We start from the raw sequence: 27,492 nt of genomic DNA, 5'->3' as shown, positions 1-27,492 counted from the left end.
ATGGAAACCACAAAACAGGCTGATTTCTATAAATTCAAAACATGTTATATGTTGTAATATAAGATATGACAAAATGTTTGCGCTAAAATATTTCAGAAAGAAAGAATATAGCGCAGAAAGCCTTCTTTTAAAGTGCAATGTTCGTAAAACTCCTTATTTAGTAATCACGAGTAACTGGAACATCGTGGTCAGGTCAATGCTTTAGCCAAAAGGTCGATTGGGTACCTTTGAAGAACAAATAATTATATATATATAAAAAAAATATTATTTTGAAATTGGAAATACCACTGTAAATATAAACAGCATAATTCCTCTAAAGTATTTTGTTTGAATAACTAGTACAGACGAACAGGCAGTGACGGGGGCAGCCCACGGGTCTTTCGAGTCAATGCGGAAGCGGCCAGAGGTGTAGGAGCAGGAAAACCAAAACGATTGTAGTAGCACTGTAGGAAACCGATATTTACTCTTATCGTTTTAATCCCACACATCCACTAAACATTCATTTAAATCATCATGATTTTGTTGGAAATCAACAATCGGATCATAGAGGAGACTCTCACCCTGAAATTCGACAGCGCGAGCAACGGGTAAGAGGAACATCTTCCTGTCTGAGACACAACTCGCATCAAACATCGCTCATCTAATACATGCATGCTTTGAAACGAGACATATTTTATTTGCATGGATAAGATTAGACGATAACGCACGCTTTGGTGTTTAATTGATTTATCGTTAGTTCTGTCAGATAATCTGTTGACTGTCGAGAACTGAGGCATCCTGCATGGGGTGTGTCCAGCAAGGGTGGGTCACGTAAAAAACTTTTATTTATGATGTGTGAGTGTGACATCAACGTGATTACTAAAACAGGTCTCTCGAGTGATTCTGACCACTGTACACGTCGCCTTCGGCTGACCTGATTTCTAGAAATGTTCAGTCTGCAGACACTTCCTGTTCATGCCTCCGTGTGAATGCATGTCTCTGCAAGAACGAGCAAATATCCGCGATGAAGCAACAGACTCCTCAGGAGCTCCTTTCCCCTTCATTCTTCTCCAGTACGTGACTTTGCGTGCGCGCGCTCCACGCTCCTGCTGTGACTCGTCATCAGTGTATATGAATTTGTTTCCACGCTGTTTACATTTTACTCATTTTAAATTCAGTTCAAATAAAAAGTGGCGAAGTGGCTTGTTATTGCATTTAAAATAAATGTTTAATATTTCACAAAAGTGTTACAGTTCATGTCATTGTGTACATTATTACTGTGATACTTGATTCTGATTGGTCAGTCACGGCATTCAGGTAAAATATTGCTGAATGATGTCCATGACGAAACTGTATAAATGGCATTTTTGTATTGTGTACGCCAATGCAATTATTTCAACAATAAATATGTCATTATTGATTTGGCAGGTAGAAGCATGCAGAAGTGGAAAAATGTCTTTATTCCTCTGCTTGATCTCCTTCGATGACTTTCCGTTATCGCTTTACTTGTTTCATTGGGAAAACGTTCTCTGGACAGCAAACCATATAAACTCACGAAACAATGTTTTTTTTGTTTGTTTGTTTAGGAACAAGCCTGAAGCGGTAGAAGTTACGTTTGCAGGTAAGGTGGAAATATGAATGACCTCAGCAGCGGAAGTCAGTGGTTGGTTCATAAGATGTTTTATTACGATACATGCTTGATAACGATGTTACAATATGATTGACGTGGGCTCTCTCTCTTTATGTTTTTGCTTCAGACTTTGATGGTGTGCTTTACCACATCTCCAACCCCAATGGAGACAAAACTAAAGTAATGGTCAGCATCTCTCTCAAGTTCTTCAAGGAGCTTCAGGAGCACGGCGCCAATGAGGTACGAGAAATAATAAAGAATCTGGGTTGCATTTGACCCTAAAATCAAAATAATTCACTATATGAAATATGCATTACCATCCAAAAGTTTGGGGCTAGTAAGATTTATTTATTTTTTCATTTATTTATTTTTTATTATTTGTTTTTTTACTTTATATATATATATATATATATGTATATATATATATATATATATATATATATATATATATATATATATATATATATAATATTACCATTATTATTATTATTATTATTATATATATATATATATATATATATATATATATATATATATATATATATATATATATATTATTATTATTATTATTATTATTATTATTATTATTATTTTATATATATATGTCTCTTCTGTTCACTAAGACTGCACATATTTGATAAAAGAAACAGTAATATTTGTGAAAAATTCTTAGTATTTAAAATTTTTTCTATTTCAATATATTTATCAATGTTGAAAACAGTAGTGCTGTTTAATATTTTTGTGAAAACCGATTTTTTCAGGATACTTTAATGATTAGAAAGTTCAAAAAAGCAGCGTTTATTTGAAATAGAAATCATTATAAATGTCTTTACTGTCACGTTGCACAATTTAATGCCTCCTTACTAAACAAAAGTATTAGCTTCTTTTAAAAAAATGACCCCAGACTTTTAAACGTCAGTGTGTTATAAAAACATTCGAGATATGATCTGGACATGTTTTGTGAGGTTTACCGCCTTGCGCTGTCCATTTAGAGAAGACGCATGCTTACTGAGCAATTGAACTTGTAGGTTGCAAGATTGCAGCTGGTTTTTGTGACGTTGGTAGTGTATAAATTGTAATTCTCGTCTGTTTCGAAAATACAGACAGATTTCCTGTGCACACTTATGAAATGTGAAGTTGCAGACAGGAATCTTTTGGGTCATTCTTTCATCCTCTTCTCGTCTTGTGATTTTACACGATTCAGTCCAGGGTGATCACATTAATCACCATTTAAGGGTCTAAATGACATTTGGTTTCTATGTGAAACAGGAAGTGCCTACAACTCACTTTGGATAGAGGAAGTCACATGTTTTAAATAAAGAAACATGGGTTCATTGTGTAGTAAACTTAGCCAGTGTTCAGTTAATAAAGTGATGAGCTGTTGTTTTCAGTTTTTAATTGATTGACAAACACAGCTGAATTATTTGCAGGCATGATTTTGAATCAGTGTATTGAGAACATAAATGAATAGTTTTTAGGGCAGGATTTTCATGGGTCTTGAGGGTTCGTGGAGTTGAGGTTGATGCCAGTTTTCTCTGCCAATGCAAATAAATATTCAAAGTGTGTCCCAGCCTCATTCAGGACTGCCAATGTAAATTAAAGGAATGCAAATCAGAGGAACACCCTGCAGAAACGGCCCTCAGCTTCCTGTCTGCTCGTGTGATGCACAGATACAATCTCTTAAATAAAAATGAATTCAAATGCCTTTGTTTTATTTGTTGAATCCTGTCTCTATTCTGTGACATTCGAGCTAAAGCACAAAATACAGGTCACTCAAAGCATGTTAAAAATGCCAGGAATGAAACAAGCCAGTGCTTGTGGTTTTATCCGTGGATAGTTGACATGAAGTAGTTGTTTGTGTCATGCTAAACTCTTAGGGTGGGAATGGCCAGGCACCTCACAATTCAATTCACTTCTGATTCAGAGGACTGCGATAATAAGATGATAATCTTGATGTTTTTTTGTTTTTTTTATGTACAGGATTCTGTGCGACTTCTTGGTACTTTCAAAGCAAATAATTCATTATGGATCATTACAAATTCTACTTCAAGTATCTTTTCTTATTAAAACAAAGTGAAAGAGATTTGTATTTGTTGTGTTTTAGTTGCTGAAGCGTGTTTATGGGGATATCCTTGTGGCACCAGAAGACGGTAAGCCAAGCGGTTTTCATTGTTATTCTTACTGTTAGGATTTTGGGTTGACGGTTTGTTGTTGTTCCTCTCTAGGGTACAATATTTCGCTTCTCTTTGACCTGGAGGCTCTTCCACCCAACAAAGAGGAGATGATCCATCAGGCAGGCATCCTCAAGAGAAACTGCTTCGCTTCCGTCTTCGAGAAGTACTTTAAGTTCCAGGAGGAGGGTCGTGAAGGAGAGAAAAGGGCTGTCGTCCATTACAGGGATGACGAGTCTATGTAAGCTTCTTGAACTTTCTTCAGAACTTCAGGACAGTAGGGCTGCATTATTTTACTGATTAATTGAATAAAGAGCAAAAAATTAGTCTCAATCTCATTTTAAATTGGATTCACTTTATTGACAACATTAACAACAATGTGCAAATTCAAGGCTATAAGGAAAATGTGTATGCAATATGTGACCCTGGAGCACAAAAGCAGTCTTAAGTCGCTGGGGTATATTTGTAGCAATAGCCAAAAATACATTGTATGGGTCCAAATTATTGATTTTTAAAGATCATCTTCCATGAAGATATTTTGTACATTTCCTACTGTAAATATATAAAAACTTAATTGGGACAACTTCAAATGCGATTTTCTCAATATTTAGATTTTTTTTTTTGCACCCTCAGATTCCAGATTTTCAAATAGTTGTAGCTCGGCCAAATATTGTCCGATCCTAATTAGCTTATTTATTCAGCTTTCAGACGATTTATGAATCTCAATTTTGAAAAATTGACACTTAAGACTGGTTTTGTGGTCCAGGGTCACATATGTTTTATGTAAAACAATTTAAAATAATATTAATATAATTAGCTCGTAATCTGCAATATAATTAGCAATAAATATAGTTTTACATTATTAAAAATCTTGACTGTTTGGAAGCAGCAGAATAGGTTAAATTAAATTACAACAAATACATTTATTTATTTATTTTCTGTTGAAACTGGTTAACTCTTATTTAAAAAATAATTAATTCTGCTTAATTATTAATTCTGATTAACTTAAGATATATTTGAACGCATCTTGTGAATTTATTGTATTATAAGTCTGATTAGATTAATTGGTATTGAGAAAACAAGACAGAAATATATATTCTTGGTGTCTTCTTACGTGCATCTAATATTATTTCAACATTTAGATCAGTTTTGCATCTGCTGCACAAAGTTTGTGATTCAGCTCGTATCTCATCTGTGTTTGTCTCTCTTCTCATTGGTTTCAGGTATATCGAGGCTAAGAAAGACAGAGTAACTGTTGTGTTCAGCACCGTGTTCAAGGATGATGATGATGTCATCATCGGGAAAGTGTTCATGCAGGTTCGCTCATTTGATCCCGTACTTCTCAGGTTCAATCTTGACCATTTCTGTGGTGCTTTTTGCTGTTGACACACATGCCCTCTGGGTGTTTTGCAATCTAGCCATTTTGTGTTGTGGTTTCACATTTAAATGACAAGGTTGATCCACCGTACGTCAAGCAATGCTGTCATTTCTGTATTTACAGAATGAAATGGCATCATTTAGACTGGCCTTAAAACTCATTGAGCTCATTGTTAGAGCTGCATGCTTGTCACTTAAGTCATTTTATATCACTGTAACTTATGTACAGTAGCCCCAAAAAGTATTTGGACAAACAGGCCACAATTGAAAATGCATGAATATGTTTGCATTCTTAAAAAATATTTTAAATAAATATATAAGCAAACACTAACTTCCAAAGTTTGTATCTAATGCAATGGCATTAAGGTCTTTTTAAGTGTCCAAAAATGTTTTGAGGGCTACTATATGTATATTAAAAACACTATTGTTTTTTGCTGATGTATAAAAATGTCTTGAAAACAAGATTAATTGACGAATACGATATTTTAAAGACTTTTTTTCATAGATAGTGTCTTTAAAATTTATTTTGTCTTCACTAACATAAATTTATTTATTATAGAAAAAAAAGTTATAATATTTATGCAGTTTTTCTTATAAATGTGTCCTGTTTTGTCCTGTCTGTGTTCAGGAGTTTAAGGAGGGCAGGAGGGCCAGTCACACGGCTCCTCAGGTGCTGTTCAGTCACAGAGAACCTCCTCTGGAGCTGAAGGACACCGACGCCACAGTGGGAGACAACATTGGCTACATCACTTTTGGTTTGTATCATGAGGTCACATACACACAAACATTAATTTAGCATCTTTACTTAAAAATGGCACTTGGCAAGTGTTCATTTCAGACCTTGGTTGAACACTATAATCAACCACAGCTGCTAGTTGGAACAACGTTAAATATAGTCTCTCATCAGGTTCTCTTGGTAAATGGTAATTTGGATGTTACGAGGCCAGAACAAAGTGCTTCTGCTTACCTGTGACAGGTGCACTTTTTATTTGCATTCGGATCAAGAGAGCAAACGCCCAGCTTCCCTTCATGGCAGTTACACAAACCTCTTAATGGATTAAAAAAGTGCCACACCCTTTTATCAAAGCCAACAATATTTAACAGCACTACTCCACTGCAAACATGCAATGTTTACTGAGTGCTTATTTAGTTCTGTTTTATTTCTTCTTTTCATTCTGGTACCCTGCAGCAAGAAATGCAGAGCAGCAGTAACTGAAAATACTAATCTTTGTTACAGATTATCTTATTAAATGTATTTAGCTAATAAAATTGATCTTATACCTTTAGTATTACGCATAGACATCAGATCTGGTTAAAATTTCATAGATTTATATAATAACCCTGTATAAATAGTTACTGCACTGCAAAACATCTTAAGTTTTTAATAAGCCCTTAGCATATTTTCCAGTTTAAAGGCATAATATGTAAGTTTTCGCCACAAGAGGGCATGTATTCTAAAGAAATCTAAAAGCTGAATAAATAAGCTTTCCATTGATGCATGGTTTGTTAGGGTCGGACAATATGTGGCCGAGATACAACTATTTGAAAATCTGGAATATGAGGGTGCAAAAAAATCGAAATATTGAGAAAATCGCCTTTAAAGTTGTCCAAATGAAGTTCTTAGCAATGCATATTACTAATCAAAAATTAAGTTTTGATATATTTACGGTAGGAAATTTACAAAATAGCTTCATGGAACATGATCTTTACTTAATATCCTAATGATTTTTGGCATAAAAGAAAAATCTATAATTTTGACCCATACAATGTATTCTTGGCTATTGCTACAAATATACCCCAGAGACTTAAGACTGCTTTTGTGCTCCATGGTCTAATATATAAAATAAATTATTACCTCAAAAAAAAAAAAAAAAAAAAAAAAAAAAAAAAAAATATATATATATATATATATATATATATATATATATATATATATATGTGTATGTATGTAAGACTTAAAGAATGGTAAAGACTTACATTGCAAGAAAAGATTTCTATTTTGAATACATGCTGTATTTTTTTACTTTCTATCATCACCCAAACCCCCCCCCCCCCCCCCCCCCCCCCCCACACCCCCCCCCCCCCACCCCCCCCCCCCCCCCCCCCCCCCCCCCCCCCCCCCCCCCCCCCCCACAAAAGAAAAAGTATCACTGTTTCCAAAAAAAATTAAGCAGCACAACTGTTTCCACATTGATAATAAATCAGCATATTAGAATGATTTCTGAAGGATCACGTGACACTGAAAACCGAAGTAATGATGCTGAAAATTTAGCTTTGCATCACAGAAATAAATTACATTTTAAAGTATATTAAAATAGAAAACCATTATTTTAAATTGTAATAATATTTCACAATATTACTGTTTTTCTGTATTTTTGATTAAATAAATACAGTCTTGATGAGCATAAGAGACTTCTTTAAAAAAAAAAAAACATCAAAAATCTTACTTATTCCAAACTTTGTGTACGTACCCAAACATGTCACAATTCCAGTGAATTTCATATTATATTTCAAATAAAAAAAACTGATATCATTTCTCAACAGTGCTGTTTCCTCGACACACCAACGCCAACACCAGAGACAACACCATCAACCTCATCCACACCTTCCGGGACTATCTGCACTACCACATAAAGTGCTCCAAGGTGAGACCCTCCTCAGAAACGCCTCTTTGCCCAACATCCACTCTGTGTGTTTATGAAGGGTCGAACACAACCCTTGAGTTTGTAATGTGTAATCGTAATTGCTTTGTAATGTGCTTCTCAGTTTGCAACCATTCGGTCTTTTGTATGGCCAAATGAAACAAATTTGTCAGCGTGAAGGGCACTGCTATGAAGTTAATGTTTAATCTTGGGAATGTAGGTGTTTTTCCCTTTCAAAGGTGTGTGTTCTCTCGTTTTAGGCTTACATCCACACTCGTATGAGGGCCAAGACCTCGGACTTCCTCAAGGTACTCAACCGTGCTCGTCCCGATGCTGAGAAGAAAGAGATGAAAACAATTTCGTAAGTGCTGTTTCACAATCATTAGTATTTCACACTTGTATGAAACCGTTCAAAGTCATCCAGGCCTTTGAAAATTCAATCTTTTTCTCATGGGCTTTTTTCCAGTTGAGGTGGTTGATTTGTGCTGATGTGCGTGTGCATATCTCTGGGTTTTATTCAACACCAGAGGCGTGTGCCTGCAAAAGATTCATTTGTGATAGTGTGTGTTTGAATTACACTGAGGCATTGCACCATCCGCTGTCTCTTAGAGGCTGATCATATCAGAGCAGATTACCATATACTTTTCATATTATTAACTTAGCTGGTTGTTGTTTGAGCTTGTTTAAACTGAAATGTGGCCAAATGCTGCAGATACGTCTTCTATGGAATCAAAGGCCATTTTTTTTCTAGTAGATTAGAGCCAAAGAGAAATTGATTATTATCAGTAATGTAGGAACCTTTCAAAGTAGACCAAGCATGAGCTCTGATTAGTTATTTTTATATGTCAATGTGCTTTTAACTTGGAAAACAAACTTGTTTAATGACTTCCTAATGAAGGTCAATACATAATCCTGCCATTGAAAAAGAGCTCAACAGCAAACACCCACTTCCAATATGCACTGTGAAAGAAAACATCCTATATATATTTTAATATTTTGCAATAAACCTCTAAAATAAGGCATTTTATAGTCTTCATGAAGTAATATAAGTTCACAGTTTTGCCTTTTCAGTTTCAAATTTCATATAGATTTTTGTTTTCAGTCAAATTCAAATTTCAGAGCTAGTTGAACTCTTTGAAGATTTTGTTTGCATTAGAATTTAATTTAACTCAATTTAATTTAAGAAATGTTTATGTAACCAAGCTGCTAGTCACTGTTGACCTCTATATTTCATAAAGTATAAGACAAACACTTGGTTGTAATTTAGAAACCTGTTTTTTTCTCAATCACTTAATATTTGCACAGTAAAAAGAATTCACAATGACTGGAACGTGAAGTGCTTCTCTGTCATCAGACTTTTCAGGAAGTTTTCATTTGGAAGTTCAAAGTATTTTGAACTAACATTGAACAACCTTTTTCACAATCTTTATAAATAATAAACCTTATAAATAAACAAAGGTCCCATTAGGTGACATTAACTAACATTAAGCAACAATAGCCCCTTTCACACTGTGATTCCGGAAAATACATGGGTAATTTGTCCCGGCAATTGTTCCCGGGTTGCTAGATTTTGCGCTTTTCACACTGCCATTGATTTGATTTAATTTGTTTGTGTGTTCACACACAACCCGTAAAGGTCCTGTGAAGACACTTGATATCGGGGTGTGACGTGTAATGTACGAGTCGGAAACGCTAGGCACGTTAACTTTAACTTAAGCTGGCGAACGATCTCAGCTTCAGAGCGGATAAGTGAGGAACTAACTGATCTCTGTATCATTACAGTTTGCACATATGTTTCGTCGCGAATGTTGATCTGCCTTCAAAACATGCTAAAAGAGTCACGCGATAACGTGCGTCATCACTATGACACGGCATTAGTTCTGGCTTTTGTTCACACAGCGCTCGTTCCGGGACTGAACCCGGCAATGTTACTAGGTCCCCAACCCAGGATCAATCCCGTAATCAATCCCGGGACGTGTTTGTGTTCACATTAGCCCCTTTCACACTGCCATTCCAGAAAATCATGGGTAATGTGTCCCGGCAATTGTTCCCGGGTTGCTAGAATTTGCCCCTTTCACACTGCCAGTGATTACCCGGAATATGTGCGTGCATTCACACAAAACCCGTAAAGGTCCTGTGAAGACACTTGATATCGGGGTGTGACGTGTAATGTACGAGTCGGAAACGCTAGGCACGTTAACTTTCACTTAAGCTGGTGAACGATCTCAGCTTCAGCACGGAAAGTAAGGAACTAACTGATCTCTGCTTCGTTACAGTTTGCACATATTTGTTTCGTCGCGAACGTTGATCTGCGTTCAAAACACCTGGTAAAAGAGTCACGCAATAATGTGCGTCATCACTACGACACACCCTTTACGGCATTTGTTCTGGCTTTTGTTCACACAGCGCTCTTTCTGGGACTGAACCCGGCAATGTTTCTAGGTCCCTGACCCGGGACCAATCCCGGAATCAATCCCGGGACATGTTTGCGTTCACACAGAAGGCGACCAGGGAATGTTCCGGCAATTTTCTGGGTCCAACGTTCAGTGTGAAAGGGGCTAATGAGTTATAAACTTGTTACAGTATTTATTAATCTTTCATTCAAGTTATTCATTGTTAGTTCATGTCAGTTCAGGTTCATTAAATAATATGAGATGCAACTTTTGTTTTTAAAAATGTATTAGAAAATGTTGGAAATGACATTAAGGTTAATAAATAAGTGTTTTATGCTAATACCATCAGAAGCATATTGTAAAATGTGCTATTGATTTCTGACTTAAGTGTTACAGATTCATCCTTAACTATAAATCCTTTAAAAATTCCCTTTTACATGGTGTTTGCTTTTAAATGTGTCTTAGCAGTGTGTGGGGACAACCATCCTACAATGATAAAAATCCATTCGCTACTTTTTTTTAATCTCCCAAAAACCTAAACAGTCTCAATTACCAAGCAGTTTTGGTTTTCTGAGCAATATAACGTTATACTGCTCAAGCCCTGCCCACATCCGCTGACCGACTGTCCCGTATTAGCATATTTTCTCCCTCAGCCGGTTGTGCAATGTCCGCCATTTTTTCCATGCTCATTTTCCGTTTTTACACTGTTGCACATTATAACCAATCACACACAATTCCGTTGAGTTTATGAATGCAATGGCCAGTCGGAGGCGTTCAGATTAGTCCGCTGAAACATTTCCCTTACATTCAATTTCCAAAAGTGCATTCGTCTTTGCCATGTTACATTCATTTAATTTTTAATGAAAAACACTAACACTGACAAGCTACGCAATATCGCGTTCATAATTGAATGCGACTCATCTGCAATTATTAACGCGATATTGCATAGCTTGTCAGTGATCTATGGCTCTGTGTATCCATCTGAAAGCATGTGATGGAGATTAACTATCAATCACAGAACCGGCTTTACTGACGAGATGCGCATGACAGTCACATGCGATTTATTGTGCAGCCCTAAGTTTGTTTGTTGATCACAAAGTATAAAGTAGATGAGGAAAACTAGGATGTCGGGTGTCTTCAAAGCACCGCCATTACGGTCTAGAGTGCTTGGAATGGTGTGCTTGATTGGTTGAGCGGATATATCGCATTCTGCAGAGAAGGGAGACTGGCGCTTGTCGCGGTTTGGAAAGAAAGGGAGAAAACATGACAGAATAACTCTGCAGATATGGCGGAAACTCCATTTTTTTTTTTTTAAACTCTTCATACATATATATATATATATATATATAATATATATATATATATATATATATATATATATATACAGGTGCCGGTGCCGGTCATATAATTAGAATATCATCAAAAAGTTGATTTATTTCACTAATTCCATTCAAAAAAGTGGAACTTGTATATTATATTCATTCATTACACACAGACTGATATATTTCAAATTTTTATTTCTTTTAATTTTGATGATTATAACTGACAACTAAGGAAAATCCCAAATTCAGTATCTCAGAAAATTAGAATATAACTTAAGACCAATACAAAGAAAGGATTTTTAGAAATCTTGGCCAACTGAAAAGTATAAAATGAAAAGTATGAGCATGTACAGCACTCAATACTTAGTTGGGGCTCCTTTTGGCTGAATTATTGCAGCAATGCGGCGTGGCATGGAGTCGATCAGTCTGTGGCACTGCTCAGGTGTTATGAGAGCCCAGGTTGCTCTGATAGTGACCTTCAGCTCTTCTGCATTGTTGGGTCTGGCATATTGCATCTTCCTCTTCCCAATATCCCATAGATTTTTTATGGGGTTAAGGTCAGGCGAGTTTGCTGGCCAATTAAGAACAGGGATACCATGGTCCTTAAACCAGGTACTGGAAGCTTTGGCACTGTGTGCAGGTGCCAAGCCTTGTTGGAAAATGAAATCTTCATCTCCATAAAGTTGGTCAGAAGTAGGAAGCATGAAGTGCTCTAAAACTTCCTGGTATACGGCTGCGTTGACCTTGGACTTCAGAAAACACAGTGGACCAACACCAGAGGATGACATGGCACCCCAAACCATCACTGACTGTGGAAACTTTACACTGGACCTCAAGAAATGTGGATCGTGTGCCTCTCCTCTCTTCCTCCAGACTCTGGGACCCTGATATCCAAAGGAAATGCAAAATTTATTTTCATAAGAGCACATAACTTTGGACTAATCAGCAGCAGTCCAGTCCTTCTTGAAGCGAGACGCTTCTGACGCTGTCTGTTGTTCAAGAGTGGCTTGACACAAGGAATGCGACAGCTGAAAACCCATGTCTTGCATACGTCTTTGTGTAGTGGTTCTTGAAGCACTGACTCCAGCTGCAGTCCACTCTTTGTGATTCTCCCCCACATTTTTGAATGGGTTTTGTTTCACAATCCTGTCCAGGGTGCGGTTATCCCTATTGCTTGTACACATTTTTCTATCACATCTTTTCCTTTCCTTCGCCTCTCTATTAATGTGCTTGGACACAGAGCTCTGTGAACAGCCAGCCTCTTTTGCAATGACCTTTTGTGTCTTGCCCTCCTTGTGCAAGGTGTCAATGGTCGTCTTTTGGACAACTGTCAATTAAGCAGTCTTCCCCATGATTGTGTAGCCTACAGAACTAGACTGAGAGACCATGTAAAGGCTTTGCAGGTGTTTTGAGTTAATTAACTGATTAGAGTGTGGCACCAGATGTCTTCAATATTGAACCTTTTCACAATATTCTAATTTTCTGAGATACTGAATTTGGGATTTTCCTTAGTTGTCAGTTATAAACATCAAAATTAAAAGAAATAAACATTTGAAATATATCAGTCTGTGTGTAATGAATAAATATAATATACAAGTTTCACTTTTTGAATGGAATTAGTGAAATAAATCAACTTTTTGATGATATTCTAATTATATGACCAGCACCTGTATGTGTGTGTGTGTGTGCGCGCGTGCACTTTTACATTTTCTTGGCATCAGTTGTCTGTAGTACATTCTTGCAATACTGATTAAAAACAAATATTTATTTCACTGTTTGTCCTGTGAATATGAATGTAACCCTCACATCATCTGTCCAGGGGCAAGACCTTCTCCCGTTAAGGACATGATGTGCAATCCCAAGACCAGCATCCGTGGACCCCATCATACACCTCTGGCCAGTGATGTTGATCCTCCACCTGTAATTTGCACCTCAACAAGGAGACGATTAAATTCCTTGCTTTGCATTTATAGGATAAATGTTATTTGTATGTCGGATAAACGTTTTTTTGATACGCCCTTATGTTTCATTGCGTAGCTCTGTTGTCTGACAGTGTTTTATTGACATTAGTCACGCAGTATTTTCCCTTTCCTCTTTCCTTTTGCCTTCTTTGTTTCGCCAAATGCATCAATTTTGGACATCATGAAATGGTCATGAATAAACCCGTCTTCTATACAGGAAATTCTTTGTCCGTTATTTGGGGTAAAATCACTTTATGCATGCAAAAGTTTGGGGTTAAAAAAAATGCAGATACGAAAAAAAATGTTATTGAAAAAAGTCTCATGCACACCAAGGCTGCATTTATTTAATAAAAAACAAACAAACAGTAAAAACATTAATACTGTGAAATTTTATTACAATTATAATTTTATTTGAATATATTGTAAAATGTAATTTATTATTTGATGAAAGATGAATTTTCAGCATTATTACAACTCTTCAGTGTCACATGATATTTTTGTGCAAATCGTAATACATTTTTGTTCAGGATTCTTTGAAGAACAGAAAGTTTAAAAGAACAGCATTTATTTGAAATAGAAATCTTTTGTGTTAAAATAATTCTTGCTGTCATTTTTGGTCCACCCTGGCTGGATGTGTTATTTTCTTTCAGAAACAAACATCATGACTGATTCTAAACTCTTGACTGGTAAAGTACATTATAAAATAACAACACTGAGCAGAAAATGAAACTCATACATGTTGTGGCAAAGGAGATGGATAAAATAGTCATGGACATCACAAAGAAAAACTGAGCTATAAGAAAGAAAGACAGAGATGAAGAACCACTAATGCTGATTAAGATGTGACGATAGAAAGTCACTCGTTCTCCAACATATCATCTTGAGAAGCTTCCGCCAACTCCTCTTGCTCATCTTTCCATTTTTCCAGTGCTAACTCCGCTTGTTGTCCCCACTCCTCTTGCTCATCTTTCCATTTTTCCAGTGCTAACTCCGCTTGTTGTCCCCACTTCTCTTTCTCATCTCTCTCTCTTTCCATGGCTAACTCCAGTGCTAACTCCGCTTGTTGTCCCCACTCCTCTTGCTCATCTTTCCATTTTTCCAGTGCTAACTCCATTTGTTGTCCCCACTTCTCTTTCTCATCTCTGTCTCTTTCCATGGCTAACTCCAGTGCTAACTCCGCTTGTTGTGCCCACTTCTCTTTCTCCTCTCTGTCTCTTTCCAGTGCTAACTCCATTTGTTGTCCCCACTTCTCTTTCTCATCTCTCTCTCTTTCCATGGCTAACTCCAGTGCTAACTCCACTTGTTGTCCCCACTTCTCTTTCTCATCTCTCCCTCTTTCCATGGCTAACTCCATTTGTTGAACCCACTCCTCTTGCTCTTCTTTCGCCTTTTCCAGTGCTAACTCCATTTGTTCTGTTAACTCCTCTTCTTCGCCAAAAACGTGGTTGTTGTGATTAGGAAGTTAGCTCTGAGAGACCACTTCTCCGTTCACTATTTCTTGCGTGATGATGCTTTCTTGAGTCCGACGGAAGGCGGATGAGCTGGGGACAGGAAGGTGGAGGTTATAGTCAGTCTTTAGTCATGCATTAAGACATTTAAGTACACTACAGACATCCCACCTCTCCCGGAATGTCCGGGAGTCTCCCGCATATGATAGCGGCTCCTGACGCTCGTGAATTATAAACAATTTACCGTTACAGTAAATCGAGCGTGCGAGAGAGAATCCCTATTTCCACTTGGTATTAAGATGTTGATCCGATAAAGGTCTGCCAAGTGGTATAATATTTACCTGGTGTGATAAGTTTATTTTTGAATCGTTTTTATCGTGCCTTATTATAATGCGTTATCCTGCTGTTATCAGTGCGTCTCCTGTGACTGCTTGCAGTCAGATTTCCTGTGTTTAGTGATCATCACTTTCACTTTCGATTCACGAATATTGAATGTACAAACGGATGCTCGTTCTCTGGGGCCAATTCCTGGAATATGTTGGGTCATACTATGAATCAGGTGCCTATTGAAGTTTGGGAAAGTCATTTTGCAAGTGAGTTTATGAAAAAAGATTTTTAAAATCATGCGTTTAAATTAAATTTAGGCACAAAGGGAGGTACTTCATGGGAAAGGATGCAACTAAACGTTCAAGACTGGGTCTAAGTTAAGAATCGTTTACTGAAAAAGCCCACACTGAGTGATCACATGCTCACAGGGGGAAACGTTCCCCTCATTGTCTTTACGTGGTGTTTATATTTAAAGCACAGAAGCTTGCTGGGACATGTTTCTCACAAGCCTGTAGAGAAAGAGTTTGTGTCCTGTGTTTATTACTAGAGTGACTTTACCATGGAAAGACAAGCTTACCTGTTGAAATCCAGTGTATGCTGCTTAGGTATGTTTTGAGCTGGTCCTCAGTTGCTCGTGAGCTGGTTTTATGATGGCCCGAGTTGGTTATAAGCTGGTCCTAAGCGGGAGCATATGCTGTTTTTTTTTTTCAAAAGGGTTGTACACACTAGATTTGCATGGGCAGCAAAGGGAAAATTCTGTATGGAAACAGCAATATTGTGTGATGTGCACATTGAAATCAGTGACAAAAGAGATTTTTTGACAAAAGAGATTTCATAATAGGATAACACACCACAAATGACAATTCTGACAGTATTTACATTCCAAACCTGACTTTCTTTGTTCTGTGAAACATAAATGAAGATATTCTGAAGAATGTTGGTAACCAAACCGTTTCGGTTCCCCCTGACTTCCATTGTGCACAAAAAATACAATGGAAGTCAATGGGAACCACAGATGTTTGGTTACCAACATTCTTCAGAAGTCTTTTTTTTTCCCCTGCAGAAGAAAGAAATACAGGTTTGGAATGACATGACGTGCAACAAACATGCATATACATGCTTCTTATATTTGTTCTGAAGTACACCAAAAAAAACAAACAAACAAACAAACAAAAAAAACGCAGCATAATGTTTTTGGAAAAAGTCTCTAATGCTCGCCAAGGCTGCATTTATTTAATTAAAAATACAGTAAAACTCTAAACATTGTGAAATATCATTACAATTCAAAATAGCTGTTTATTTTAATGTATTTTAAAATGTAATTGATTCCTTTGATACAAAGCTTAACTTTCAGCATCATTACTCCATTCTTCAGTGTCGATCCTTTAGATATCATTCTACTATGCTGACTTGCTGCTCAAGAAACATTTTTTTTAATCAGTATCAATGTTGAAAACGGTTGTGCTGCATCATATTTTTGTGGAAATCCTGATGCAGTTTTGTTCAGGATTCTTTGATGAATAGAAAGTTCAAAAGAACAGCATTTGTTTGAAATATAAATATTTTATAAAACTATAAATGTCTTGCTTTTAGTTATATTGCTTCATTCACCTTTCATTTTGAGACAACGCCCTTCCCCATCAAAGAAACTCTTCTTCTGCAGGAGAAACATTGATGTGTGAGCGCGTCTGTGTGGAAGCCCACATTTTCCAAGGAGCGGAGAGAATATCCTAACAACGCCCTTCAGCCGTGACTTATTCACAATACAGCAAGGCCTCTCAAACCTTATTGCTTACTTAAAAACAAGTTATTACTGACCCCAATTTTTAGATTGGTACTTTACATTAATAAATGACAACACTGACCAGAAAATGAAGCTCATACATATTTAATTGTGGCATAGGAGATTGATAAAATGGTCAACACAAAGAAAAACTGAGCAAGAAGAAGTGAACAAAGACAGAGATGAAGAACCACTGAGGCTGTAAGATTAGAATGAGACAGCAGTAAAAAAAAGTCATTTTTTCTTCACAACATCTTGAGAAGCTTCTTCCTCCTCATCGTGTTCAGCAGGTGACTTCTCTGTCCTCCACTAACTCATCTTCCTTTGCTAACGGCAGTTCTGTAAACTCTTCCTCTGCTTTCACCTTTTCCACCGCTAACTCCAGTTGTTCTACTACTTTCTCTTCTTCTGATTTTACCTTTTCTACTGATAACTCCAGTTGTTCTACTACTTTCTCTTCCTCTGCTTTCACATTCTCTACTGCTAACTCCAGTTGTTCTGTTAATTCCTGTTCCTCTGCTTTTGCCTCTTCCACTGCTAGCTCCAGTTGGTCTGTCAACTCCTGATCCTCCCCAGAAACTTCCAGGTCATTGTGATTAGTAAGATTTTGCTCAAGTTCCCTCTGAGAGACCACTTCTCCGTCCACTATTTCTTGTGTGATGATGATGGCTTTCTTAAGTCCGACGGAATGAGGAGGAGGAGCTGGAGACAGAACGTAGGCTTGAGGTTAGAGTCCGTCTTAAGTAGTTCATTAAGACATTTATGTAGCATACCAAAAAAAAAAAAAAAAAGCATTAGAAGCTCTTAAAAGCAAACAAATTATTGATGTTCACCATGATGCATATATAAGTTGAGAAAGGTCATTCTATGAATCAGGTGCCTATTGCAGTTTGAGAAGATCATTTTGCAAGTTTTTGTACATTTCAAAAATCCCATCAGACAAGTAATGGGTTGCATTGCACAATCTCAAGCTAAATTAACAAATTTTAATATTCTGAGATATGATTATGTCTTCAAAGGTAACAGGGTGAAGTTTCAGTTTAATCTGACAATTGGCATTATAAGCTCATGAATTTAAAAGGTGTTTCTTTGAGAATTTGATGTTGATTGTTAATTTAATTGAGTCATATATATATATATATATTTTTTTTTTTAAGAAATTAATACTTTTATTCAGCAAGTATGCATAAATTGATCAAAAAGCATTTATGTTTCAATTAAATGCTGAATATTGAAAAATAAATGTTTCAGTTTTCACAAAAATATTAAGAATTTTTTTTTGTTAATCAGCAAGATAAAATTTTTCTGAAAATTCAGCTTTGCATTACATTAAAAAAGATTTTTAATATATGTATTTTGCTTTCCTCTGTAAATGCATACATGCTAATAGAGGCAAAAGTGAAAACAGGTGGCTAAAAAAAAAGCACACAAATGGCACCTGTTTTGTAGAATGACCCTTTTGTTGTAACAAGTTGTAAAGGTGATTGTCTTCAGGCATATTTGCATGAGGATAGCAGTGAGAAACATAAACCGTGTGAGTGATGTGAGTTTTTTTTGATGTGAGTGTATTTGGTCAGCGAGGGCTCTGGTATTTGTGTTTAATTGTATTTGTGAGTGATTATTGGTGTGAGTGATGGCTTGATGTGGGTTAGGCAAGCGTGTTTGTTAACTCACACTGACGATGCCTAAAATCTACACCACACGTCACGGCACTCACCTGCATACAACGCCTGCTCTAAAGAAAATTCCTCTCTGTGGAGGGAAGAGAAAACATGAGAGAGTGGCACAAAGGGAGGAACTTGATGGAAAGGATGCAACTAAATGTTCAAGACTGGGGTGGATTGAAGTTAAGAGTCGTTCATTGAAAAATCCCACACTGAGTGATCACTTTTCTGCCGAAACGTCCCCCTCATTGTCTTTAAGTGGTGTCTACTTTAAAGGACAGATGCTTGCTGGGACATGTTTCTCACAAGCCTGTAGGGAAAGAGTTTGTGCCATGTGTTTGTTACTATAGAGTGACTTCACCATGGAAAGATAAGCCGTGTGCACGCTAGATTTGCATGCACAGCTCACAAGGGAGAATGCGGTATTGAAACATGTGCACATTGCAATCAGTGACCAAAATGAAAGGAATGATTTCAAATCGAATGGAACAGTCCACCAAAAATGACAATTCTGACATTATTTACATTCTAAACCTGTATGACGTTCTTTGTTCTGTGGAACATAAATGAAGATATTTTGAATAATGTAACCAAACAGTTTCGTTCCCACCGACTTCCATTATATGAACATAAAATAGAATTGAAGTCAATGGGAACCAAAAATGTTTGGTTACCAACATTCTTCAAAATACCATTTTTTTTTTTTTTTCACAGAAGAAAGAAATGCATACAGGTTTGAATTGGAACAACATGATGGTGCAACAAACATGCACAAACATGCTTTTTGTATTTGTTCTCAACTACATCAAAAAATTTGAACAAACAGCAGTATTTACCTGCATATACATTTTACTAAAATAAGTTTCAGAGAAAGTTAGACTTTCACCCCCGGTTTCACAGACAAGGCTTAAGTCTATTCCCCGACTAAAATATAAGTCTGAGCTGTTTCAACTGAAAGAAACTTGCACTGATTGATCTTGAAATATGTCTTTGCCCTTGTTTTGTCTCCAGATGCACACCAGTAATTTTTTTCTAAGGCATGTTTATAAAAAGTTACTTTAAAATACTAATTGAACTATGGCCTAGTCCTGGCTTAAGCTAAGCCCCGTCTGTGAAACCTTGGTTTAAGTTTTTTGTTTAATTATGGATTATTGTTGGTTTTTGTTTTTTATTGTGTTTGTTTTTTGGCCTATTTTTTTGACGACAACCATTCACTGCAGATGATTTGTTGGACAAGTGATGTAATGCTACATTTCTCCAAATATGTTCCCATGAAGAAACAAACTCATCTGCATCTTGGATGTACATTCTCATTAAATTTTCATTTTTGGGTGAACTTTTCCTTTAAAATAGACAGCGTGATCTGATGCACGAAAATGAATCAGACTAACCAAGTCAACATGAAAATACATGAATTTCAAATTAAAAAAAAAAATAATTTGTCTTATCAAATTTTAACAGTAATTTTATATGACAAGCAAAATTGTCTTGAATACATTGTGAATATTTGATATATTGCCCAGTCCTAATTTGATTATTCATAAGGGTTTATAAGGGATTTGGCTTCAGTCTAAAAGAAAAACAACTGATTCAGCTCATTAAGGACTTGAGGCGATTAAATGTCAGGGATGATTCTGGCACTGAGCTGGAATATGTTTTTTTCCCATCCATTTTTTAAATCACTGTTCACAAACTCATTATCTCTTCTTCATCTTACCTGTTTTTGTCCCCGCTGTCATCCACAACACCCTCCAGGAGACGGTGATATGTGGCAATCTCTGCCTCCAGTTTGGACTTGATGTTGAGCAGGGCATCGTACTCGGCTGCCTGACGCTCCACCTGCGCACGCACCTGTCCCAGCTCTCCCTCCAGCTGCAGGATTCGAGAGTTGTACCCATTGACTTCATGAGCGTAACGTGCTTCTGTTTCACGCAGTGAATCCTCAAGTGATCGAATCTGCACAGCACCATGCAGAACAAGAAAGGTTTGGACATATCTGAATTTATGTTTCTCATGATCTTAATAACTTTTTGAAATAAAACCCTCTGTGTGGAACTGACAGATATAAATGTTTATTTTTATTTAATTTATTGTTGTATCATATTGTTTCATTTAATTATTTTTGTTTCACAAACAAGTTTATCTTATATTGAAAAAGATTCACATTATATCAAAGACCAATTTGTGCTAGCAAAGCAAAAATAATAAAATACGAAAAAAATATATATATATTATATTATTATATTATATATCCATTCTTGTTGTTTCCATTTTTGTTATTTCATTGATGACTTTACTATTATACTAAAACGTGGGAAATAGTAACAATAAAGGTAGGTCAAAGTTTCTGTGCAGGTGATTATTTCTGTGCAGAAATGTCAAGTAAGTCCAAAAAATTATCTTGACAAAACAATCTCGACAAACAACTATATAAAAACAGTGTGCAAGACAGACATTTTTGTGCAGTTGAATCTGCTAGACACCAAGTAGAATAAAGGAAAGTCTAGAAACAATTAAATGCATGAAATTAAAGGGATACTTAATTTTTGTCATTATTCACTTACCCCCATGTCGTTCCAAACCTGTCAATTTAAGATATTTTGGATGAAAACCGGGAGGCCTGTGACTGTCCCATAGACTGCCAAGTAAATATCAGTGTCAAGGTCCATAAAAGGTATGAAAGTCCTCGTCAGAATACTTCATCTGACATCAGACGTGCAATCTGGGTTATATGAAGCGACAGGAACACTTTTTTATAAGCGAAGACAACAAAAATAACGACTTTATTCAACAATTCCTTTGTCAACAGTCTCCTCTGTGTCTCTCCATATCACTCTATGCTCTTCTGTATCATCCGCGTCACAAGGATGCGCTGTTTTCTTTCAAATCAAAGCTAAATACAAGTAGAAACAGCGCATCCTTGTGGCGCGGATGACACAGAAGAGCATATGCAGCATACGGTGATATAAAGAGACACAAACAGTGTTTCCGTCGCTTCATATAACCCAGATTGCACATCTGATGGCAGATGGAGTATGCTGATGTCAACTTTCATACCTTTTATGGACCTTGACGCTGTTATTTATTTGGCAGTCTTACTGCAGTCACAGGCCTCCCGGTTTTCATCCAAAATATTTTAATTTTGTGCTGAAGATAAACTGAGCTTTTACGGGTTTCAGAATGACAATTATTTTTTATTATATTATTTCAGAAGTTTTATTTTTATTATATTTTCTATTTCCAGTATTTTTGTTTTCATCTGTTCTATTTATAAATGACTAGTATTATTCTAAAATGTGAGAAATAGTAATAAAGAATGAGTAGGTGTGTCAAACTTTTTGACTCCCAGCAATTATTTCTCTGCAGAAATGTGCTTCAGAAATTATATTGACAAAGAAATCTTGACAAACGGCCATATAATAATGGCCCCTGTTTTCCCATGGTTTAAAAAAACACTTGGGTGCACAGGAATAATGTGTAAATTCAGATGACATGCATGCACAGAGACAGGCACTGAACATTCCGTGCAATCACAATTCATAATCATTTAAACGATGCTCATGTCTGTTAGGTGAGAGTGCTAACTGTGTAGAACGCTGAGTCATTTGTCAAGTGGATAATTTGTGTAATCTGTGTACCGTACCATATTGTGCAGAGTCTGCAGGTCAATTTCTAGAGATTGTTTCTGCCTGCGCAGCTCATTCAGCTCTGTCTTTCCTGCCTGCAGAGCTTCTGTGTTCTGAGTCACCTCAGCTGTGATGTTGTCAAACTGGATAGAGAGGAACAAAGAGAACAAGGGATTCGGGTCACATGACAATATAGTGCTGCCTTATAATTAGGCACAAAGCTCTCCTAAATAAAAGGCACTTTCCACTTTCCCATAGGGTACAACATAGGGTCACAACTCACAAAAAAAAGAAAAATGAAAGATGGTGCTTAACCTTTTATCCTTAAGAGATACAATTAGTATATACGCTTTTGGATTTTTAAATGTATTTTCTATTTCTAAAAAATATATATATATAAGGAGAAAACAAAAGAAAACAAAAGAATGCAAAATATGACTGACTTTGTTTTGATACCAGGCTTCAGTTTCCTCGCGGCTCTTCTGCGCGGCTCGCTCATACTGCGTGCGGATGTTATCAATGGTCTCATTGAGGTCTGCACTGTTTTTAGTCTCCATTTGCACATTGACTTGGGAGTTGCTGATCTGGTTTGTCAGGTTGGCAACATCCTGTAAAATAAAATGATCAGTGGATTTAGTTATATGGATTATCATGGCAGGATCTGGCAACATCATGCTGCTGGAGAGCTGAGTTTGTTTAACGCTTGCCCTAAAGCACAGAAAAACCAGGCAGGTTGGGCGGGAAGATCTGTTGACAGTAGCTCAAATAATGATTTTATGGTATCTGCCCACTTTTTTTTTTTTATAGCAGGCCTTAGTTTGGAAAGTATTTTGCTCATTTCCTATATATATATATATATATATCTATATATATATATATATATATATATATATATATATATATATATACATATACATTTACATTAACATTAAATCATTTAGCAGACGCTCTTATCCAAAGCGACTTACAAACGAGGATAACAGAGGCAATCAAAACTAACAAAAGAACAATAATATTATTTCTTTCATATCTGTGTGTGTTTACTATATATTTATGCTTCAACAATGATTTCTTGGATCAAACCAGGTGGATCTATCCATTGAAGCTACTGATTATATATAAATAACATAAATGTATTTTAAGTTTATTAAATATTAATATAAAATAATTTTCATATAATTATTAAATATAATATATTTAGTCAATTTTTAATACTTTTTTCAAAGATTTTATTTTAAATGATTTAACATTTAAATTATTTGAAATAATTTTTAAAGTTCCAAGTATTTTAATATTAAGATAATTTCAGTATTGATTTAATTAAATTAATATTAAGTTTATTTTTAAACAATTTTAATATTTTCCAAGTATTTTAATATTAAAATAATTCTAATGTTAATTTAGCTCAATTAATATTAATATTAAATTAATAATAAATTACTGTTGAAATTATTTTCATAATGTATTTTAACATTAAAATAGTTTGATATTAATTTAATTATATTTCATTAATATTAAATCAAAATTCAATTAAATTCAGTTTAATAAATTAAATGTATTAAAATATTACTTTTTTAAAACTACTTCCCAGTATTTTAATGTAATTCAGTATTCAATGAATTCAAGTGATGTTAATATGCGTTAATATTAATGTAAAAAACTGTCAAAAAATGTAATAAAAATTGCTTAATTCATTTTCTTTAAGCTGAAATCACGCTGATTTCGGGCTTGTAGAGCACTATACAGAAAAAATAATTTGATTTTACTTCCAGGACTGATGTCTGCTTTTGTTGCACTCTGTTAATTTACTAACTGCTGCTGCTGCTTGTGACTAGAAGGCTGTTTGTGGTCCAAGAGTGAGTCAGATCAAACAAACCACCTGCGAGTGCATCTCTGTAGGTTTGAGCTGTTGCTGTTTAATCAGTGTTGAATGGTGTGTTTAAGGCGTGTACCTCCTCATGGCTCTTCTTCAGGAACGCCAGCTCTTCTCTCATAGACTCGATCTGGCCCTCCAGCTGCATGCGGCCCATGTAAGTGTCGTCCAGCATCTTGCGGAGTCGTGCCAGATCCTGCTCCACCCCTTGCCGCATGGCCTGCTCCGACTCAAACCTGCCCGGAGCGACTCAGTGAGCGCTCATTTACATCAGAGACTACAGGGCGTGTGCTGTATTTACAGCAAACTGCGCTGCAGCTCCATGACTGCTTTGTATTTACACAACATGAAATATTTGTATAGCCTATTTTTGTGAGAAGTTTTCCTAATTTGAGAGTTTTTAACATTTCGTCAGGGAATAAATGAACAAATAACTCACTTGACTTTGAAATCATCAGCAGCAAGCCTCGCATTGTCTATCTGCAGGACAAGTCTGGCATTGTCCATAGTCATTTCCTGGATCTGAGGGGTTGATTTACAAACACAAACACTCATAGCATTGTCTTGCATTTCCTGGGTTCTCATAACAGCATTTCAACAATTGTCATTAAACTTTATGCTAATAACCAACAAAGGAAAATTATGGAAACCCGTTTCCACCACTGAAAAGTTGCAACTTTTTATCTCACACTTTTTTCTTGCAGTTGTGAGTTTATAGCACACAATTATGAGAAAAAAAAGTCAGAATTGTGAGATAAAAAGTCGCAATTACCTTTGTATTTATTATTCAGTGGTGGAAACGCGCTTCCATAGTAAATGGACTAAATCAAATAAAGTAATTAAATAATTTAATAAATGCAAATTAAACAAAAGTTTTAATGCATATTATTATATTGCATTTTAAATTGTTATATATCTTAAAAATTATTTTCTAAATTCATTCTGATAGTCTTGACACATTACCAAAGTTTGTTCCTATACTAAAAACTTTTTTTTCAGTTATTTTTATTTTTTATTTTTATGTATCTTCTAAAGGTTACAGCACTAATAATAGACCAGTTAGTATACCTTGGTAACATTTTGTGACTTTGACTTTTTTTTTTAGATTATTTGTTATTTTTATTTTTTTTTTAATAATAATATTTCTTCCATTTTGTTTATTTATTGTATTTCAGTTGTTTTCTTGCCTGTTTGTAACATTATTGTCTTTTGCTGCTTTAGAAAAATAAAAATGCATATTTTTACTAAAATGAAATGAAAATAGATATTGAATTGTTTTTTTTATTTAATTCAATATATAATTCAGTATATTTGAATTAAAACTTTAAGTTTGCAAAATATTATAAGCAAGTTGTTGTTGAACATTTGTCTTTACAAGCTTAAATCACATACATGACCATAAACAGACTTAAAATAGAATTTTAATTTAATTTTTTAATTTTTAAAAAATTAGCTGGAGCAGGTAAAAAAGCATCAACAAGTTACCATTATACATATAAACTTGCATCTCATGCCTTTAAAGAAGTTGCAGAGCTGGAATTTAAAGGGCGGAAGCTTTTCAGGAGCTCAGACAGAAGAACATATTTGGCCAACATAATTCCTAAATTTTCATTTGTTTCATGATTTAGCCTATTATTATTGTAAAATAAAGAAAAAAAGTTACAGAATAAGCAGGTGTGTTCAAACATTTGATTGTGTACTTCATGATAAAAAGCATGCATGGGTACTTAACAAAACCTTTATTTGCTCACCTGGTTTCTCAGATCATTAACGATCTTCTCATAGCCGCTCCAGTCTCTGCCGATCTCAGCTCCTTTCCTCATCAGAGCCTCTTTGATTTGCTCCTCCAGTTGATTGTTGGAGGTCTCCAGGAGTCGTACGTTTGACAGATACCCCGCCAGACGGTCATTCAGACCCTTCATGGTCTCTTTATCATCAGCTTGGGGAAAAGTGCTGCTGTTGATCTGCACCATCGGACGCAGAGTGTTTGCCAGATTCCCTATAGTGGCTGGGGAAATAGCCCCAAACAAACCACCCCTTGACCCCATGCTGCTAGAAAGACTTGAGCTGGAGAAACTCCTGGAAGGGCTCTTGAACGACATGGTGCGGATTAGAGGTGCCTTTGAGCGTGCTTGCGAGATGTGGTCTGTTGTTTCACCTGCGGCAGGTATGTGAGGGGGGTTTGGGAGCAGCTATATATAGACTCAGCTCTGTCTGGTGCTCTACAGTGATTGGTCAGGGGGATGTAAGTCTACACCTGCACGGATCTCATTTGTTTGCAAATTCCTACAGAGGATAAACAAGGATGTACTCTCCAACTACACTGAAGAGAATTTAGTGAAGGGTTGACTTTAAAAGCATTTTACACTCAGAAATTGCTTGTAAATTTCATTAATTATTACAAAGAAAAAAACTCCAATGAATTAAACATGACATTTTTTTTCTCCATCTTTTTATTTACAACAAAAATGATTTCATGCCACATGAAGAATTTGTGTATGTGTGTGTGTGTGTGTTGCATGTTGTCATGCATGAGTACAAGTTATATTTTGTTTATTCTATATATACTTTTTCTATTTATTTCACATTAGAACACGTCCAGGTCAGATTTCACCCTAATATTAAAAGAAAGACATTAGATTTCACTTTACCTTTTGTGACAACATGCCCCAATTGTAATAGCTAATGGAGTAAGTTGTCACACTGGGCACCAAGCAACCTATTATAAGCTTTTTATCAAAATATAAACAGTAAAATAATAAATGGTCAATAAATATTGAAATGAATACATTTTATGTTTTGAAATACTATTTGAAAAGTGCATAGAAGCACATTGTTTATCTCATAAAATCCTGTCCAGAATACATCCAGATCCACGTCATATCAATCTTCACCAGGCCAAATTTTACTTTCTGTATATACACAGTATATTTTTTTGAAATGAAATATTTTCACCCTTATAGTCCAGAAATAATATAGTTTACTGAACACACATTTTGTGACCACATGTCCCAATAGCAATAGCTTATGGGGTATGTTGTCACACTGGGAACCAATAGCTTTTCATCAAAATATAAATATTTTGAAATTAGGAAACACAAACAATTAAAGAAACAGCAAAAATGGACATCACAGTTCAAGAATTCAGTTCAGATCTGCCTTTATTATATGGCCAACTTGTGTCTGAATGTATTCCACTGTGATTTTGCTGTGTTCACTAAACATTCTAGTTTCATAGACATAATTTCTTTCGTTTTTGAAAAGGGATGAATACGTGTGGCATTTCCAGTCATGGC

The 27,492-nt window shown here is 35.8% G+C and overlaps 2 protein-coding genes across 3 annotated transcripts; one reads left to right on the top strand and one right to left on the bottom strand.

The window, feature by feature from the left end:
* Positions 1-362: 362 nt before the first annotated feature.
* Positions 363-13,696, top strand: LOC122138528 (actin-related protein 2/3 complex subunit 2-A). Its single transcript, XM_042731822.1, has 10 exons — positions 363-587; positions 1,566-1,600; positions 1,737-1,849; positions 3,714-3,759; positions 3,835-4,021; positions 5,004-5,097; positions 5,786-5,912; positions 7,702-7,802; positions 8,060-8,160; positions 13,334-13,696. Exons 1-10 carry the CDS (start codon positions 514-516, stop codon positions 13,353-13,355), a joined length of 900 nt encoding a protein of 299 aa, XP_042587756.1. The 5' UTR covers positions 363-513; the 3' UTR covers positions 13,356-13,696.
* Positions 13,697-17,122: 3,426 nt separating this feature from the next.
* Positions 17,123-26,383, bottom strand: LOC109077331 (keratin, type I cytoskeletal 18-like). Of its 2 annotated transcripts, none has more exons than XM_042731820.1 (8): positions 25,948-26,382; positions 24,636-24,718; positions 24,276-24,432; positions 22,767-22,931; positions 22,341-22,466; positions 20,415-20,653; positions 18,751-18,785; positions 17,123-17,735 (listed from the first exon to the last, which is right to left on the bottom strand). In XM_042731820.1, exons 1-8 carry the CDS (start codon positions 26,296-26,298, stop codon positions 17,317-17,319), a joined length of 1,575 nt encoding a protein of 524 aa, XP_042587754.1. In that variant the 5' UTR covers positions 26,299-26,382; the 3' UTR covers positions 17,123-17,316. The 2 variants fall into 2 exon arrangements, with proteins under 2 accessions (XP_042587754.1, XP_042587755.1); XM_042731821.1 differs by having other exon boundaries at positions 17,642-17,771; positions 25,948-26,383.
* Positions 26,384-27,492: the final 1,109 nt, after the last annotated feature.

Source organism: Cyprinus carpio, chromosome B9 (genome assembly GCF_018340385.1).
Source record: "Cyprinus carpio isolate SPL01 chromosome B9, ASM1834038v1, whole genome shotgun sequence".
NCBI classification, from domain to species: Eukaryota; Metazoa; Chordata; class Actinopteri; order Cypriniformes; family Cyprinidae; genus Cyprinus; species Cyprinus carpio.
Note: the sequence above shows the minus strand (reverse complement) of the source record. Positions and strands in the feature narration are given on the sequence as shown.

Bases quoted from the DNA above. Each gene is read 5' to 3' on its own strand.
- LOC122138528 (XM_042731822.1), top strand. From the start codon at position 514: ATGATTTTGTTGGAAATCAACAATCGGATCATAGAGGAGACTCTCACC. The intron at 588-1,565 runs GTAAGAGGAACA...TTGTTTGTTTAG, and splicing joins TTCGACAGCGCGAGCAACGG to GAACAAGCCTGAAGCGGTAG. The intron at 4,022-5,003 runs GTAAGCTTCTTG...CATTGGTTTCAG, and splicing joins TACAGGGATGACGAGTCTAT to GTATATCGAGGCTAAGAAAG.
- LOC109077331 (XM_042731820.1), bottom strand. From the start codon at position 26,298: ATGTCGTTCAAGAGCCCTTCCAGGAGTTTCTCCAGCTCAAGTCTTTCT. The intron at 24,433-24,635 runs GTGAGTTATTTG...CGCTCCGGGCAG, and splicing joins GCTGATGATTTCAAAGTCAA to GTTTGAGTCGGAGCAGGCCA. The intron at 22,932-24,275 runs GTACACGCCTTA...TTTATTTTACAG, and splicing joins TGAAGAAGAGCCATGAGGAG to GATGTTGCCAACCTGACAAA.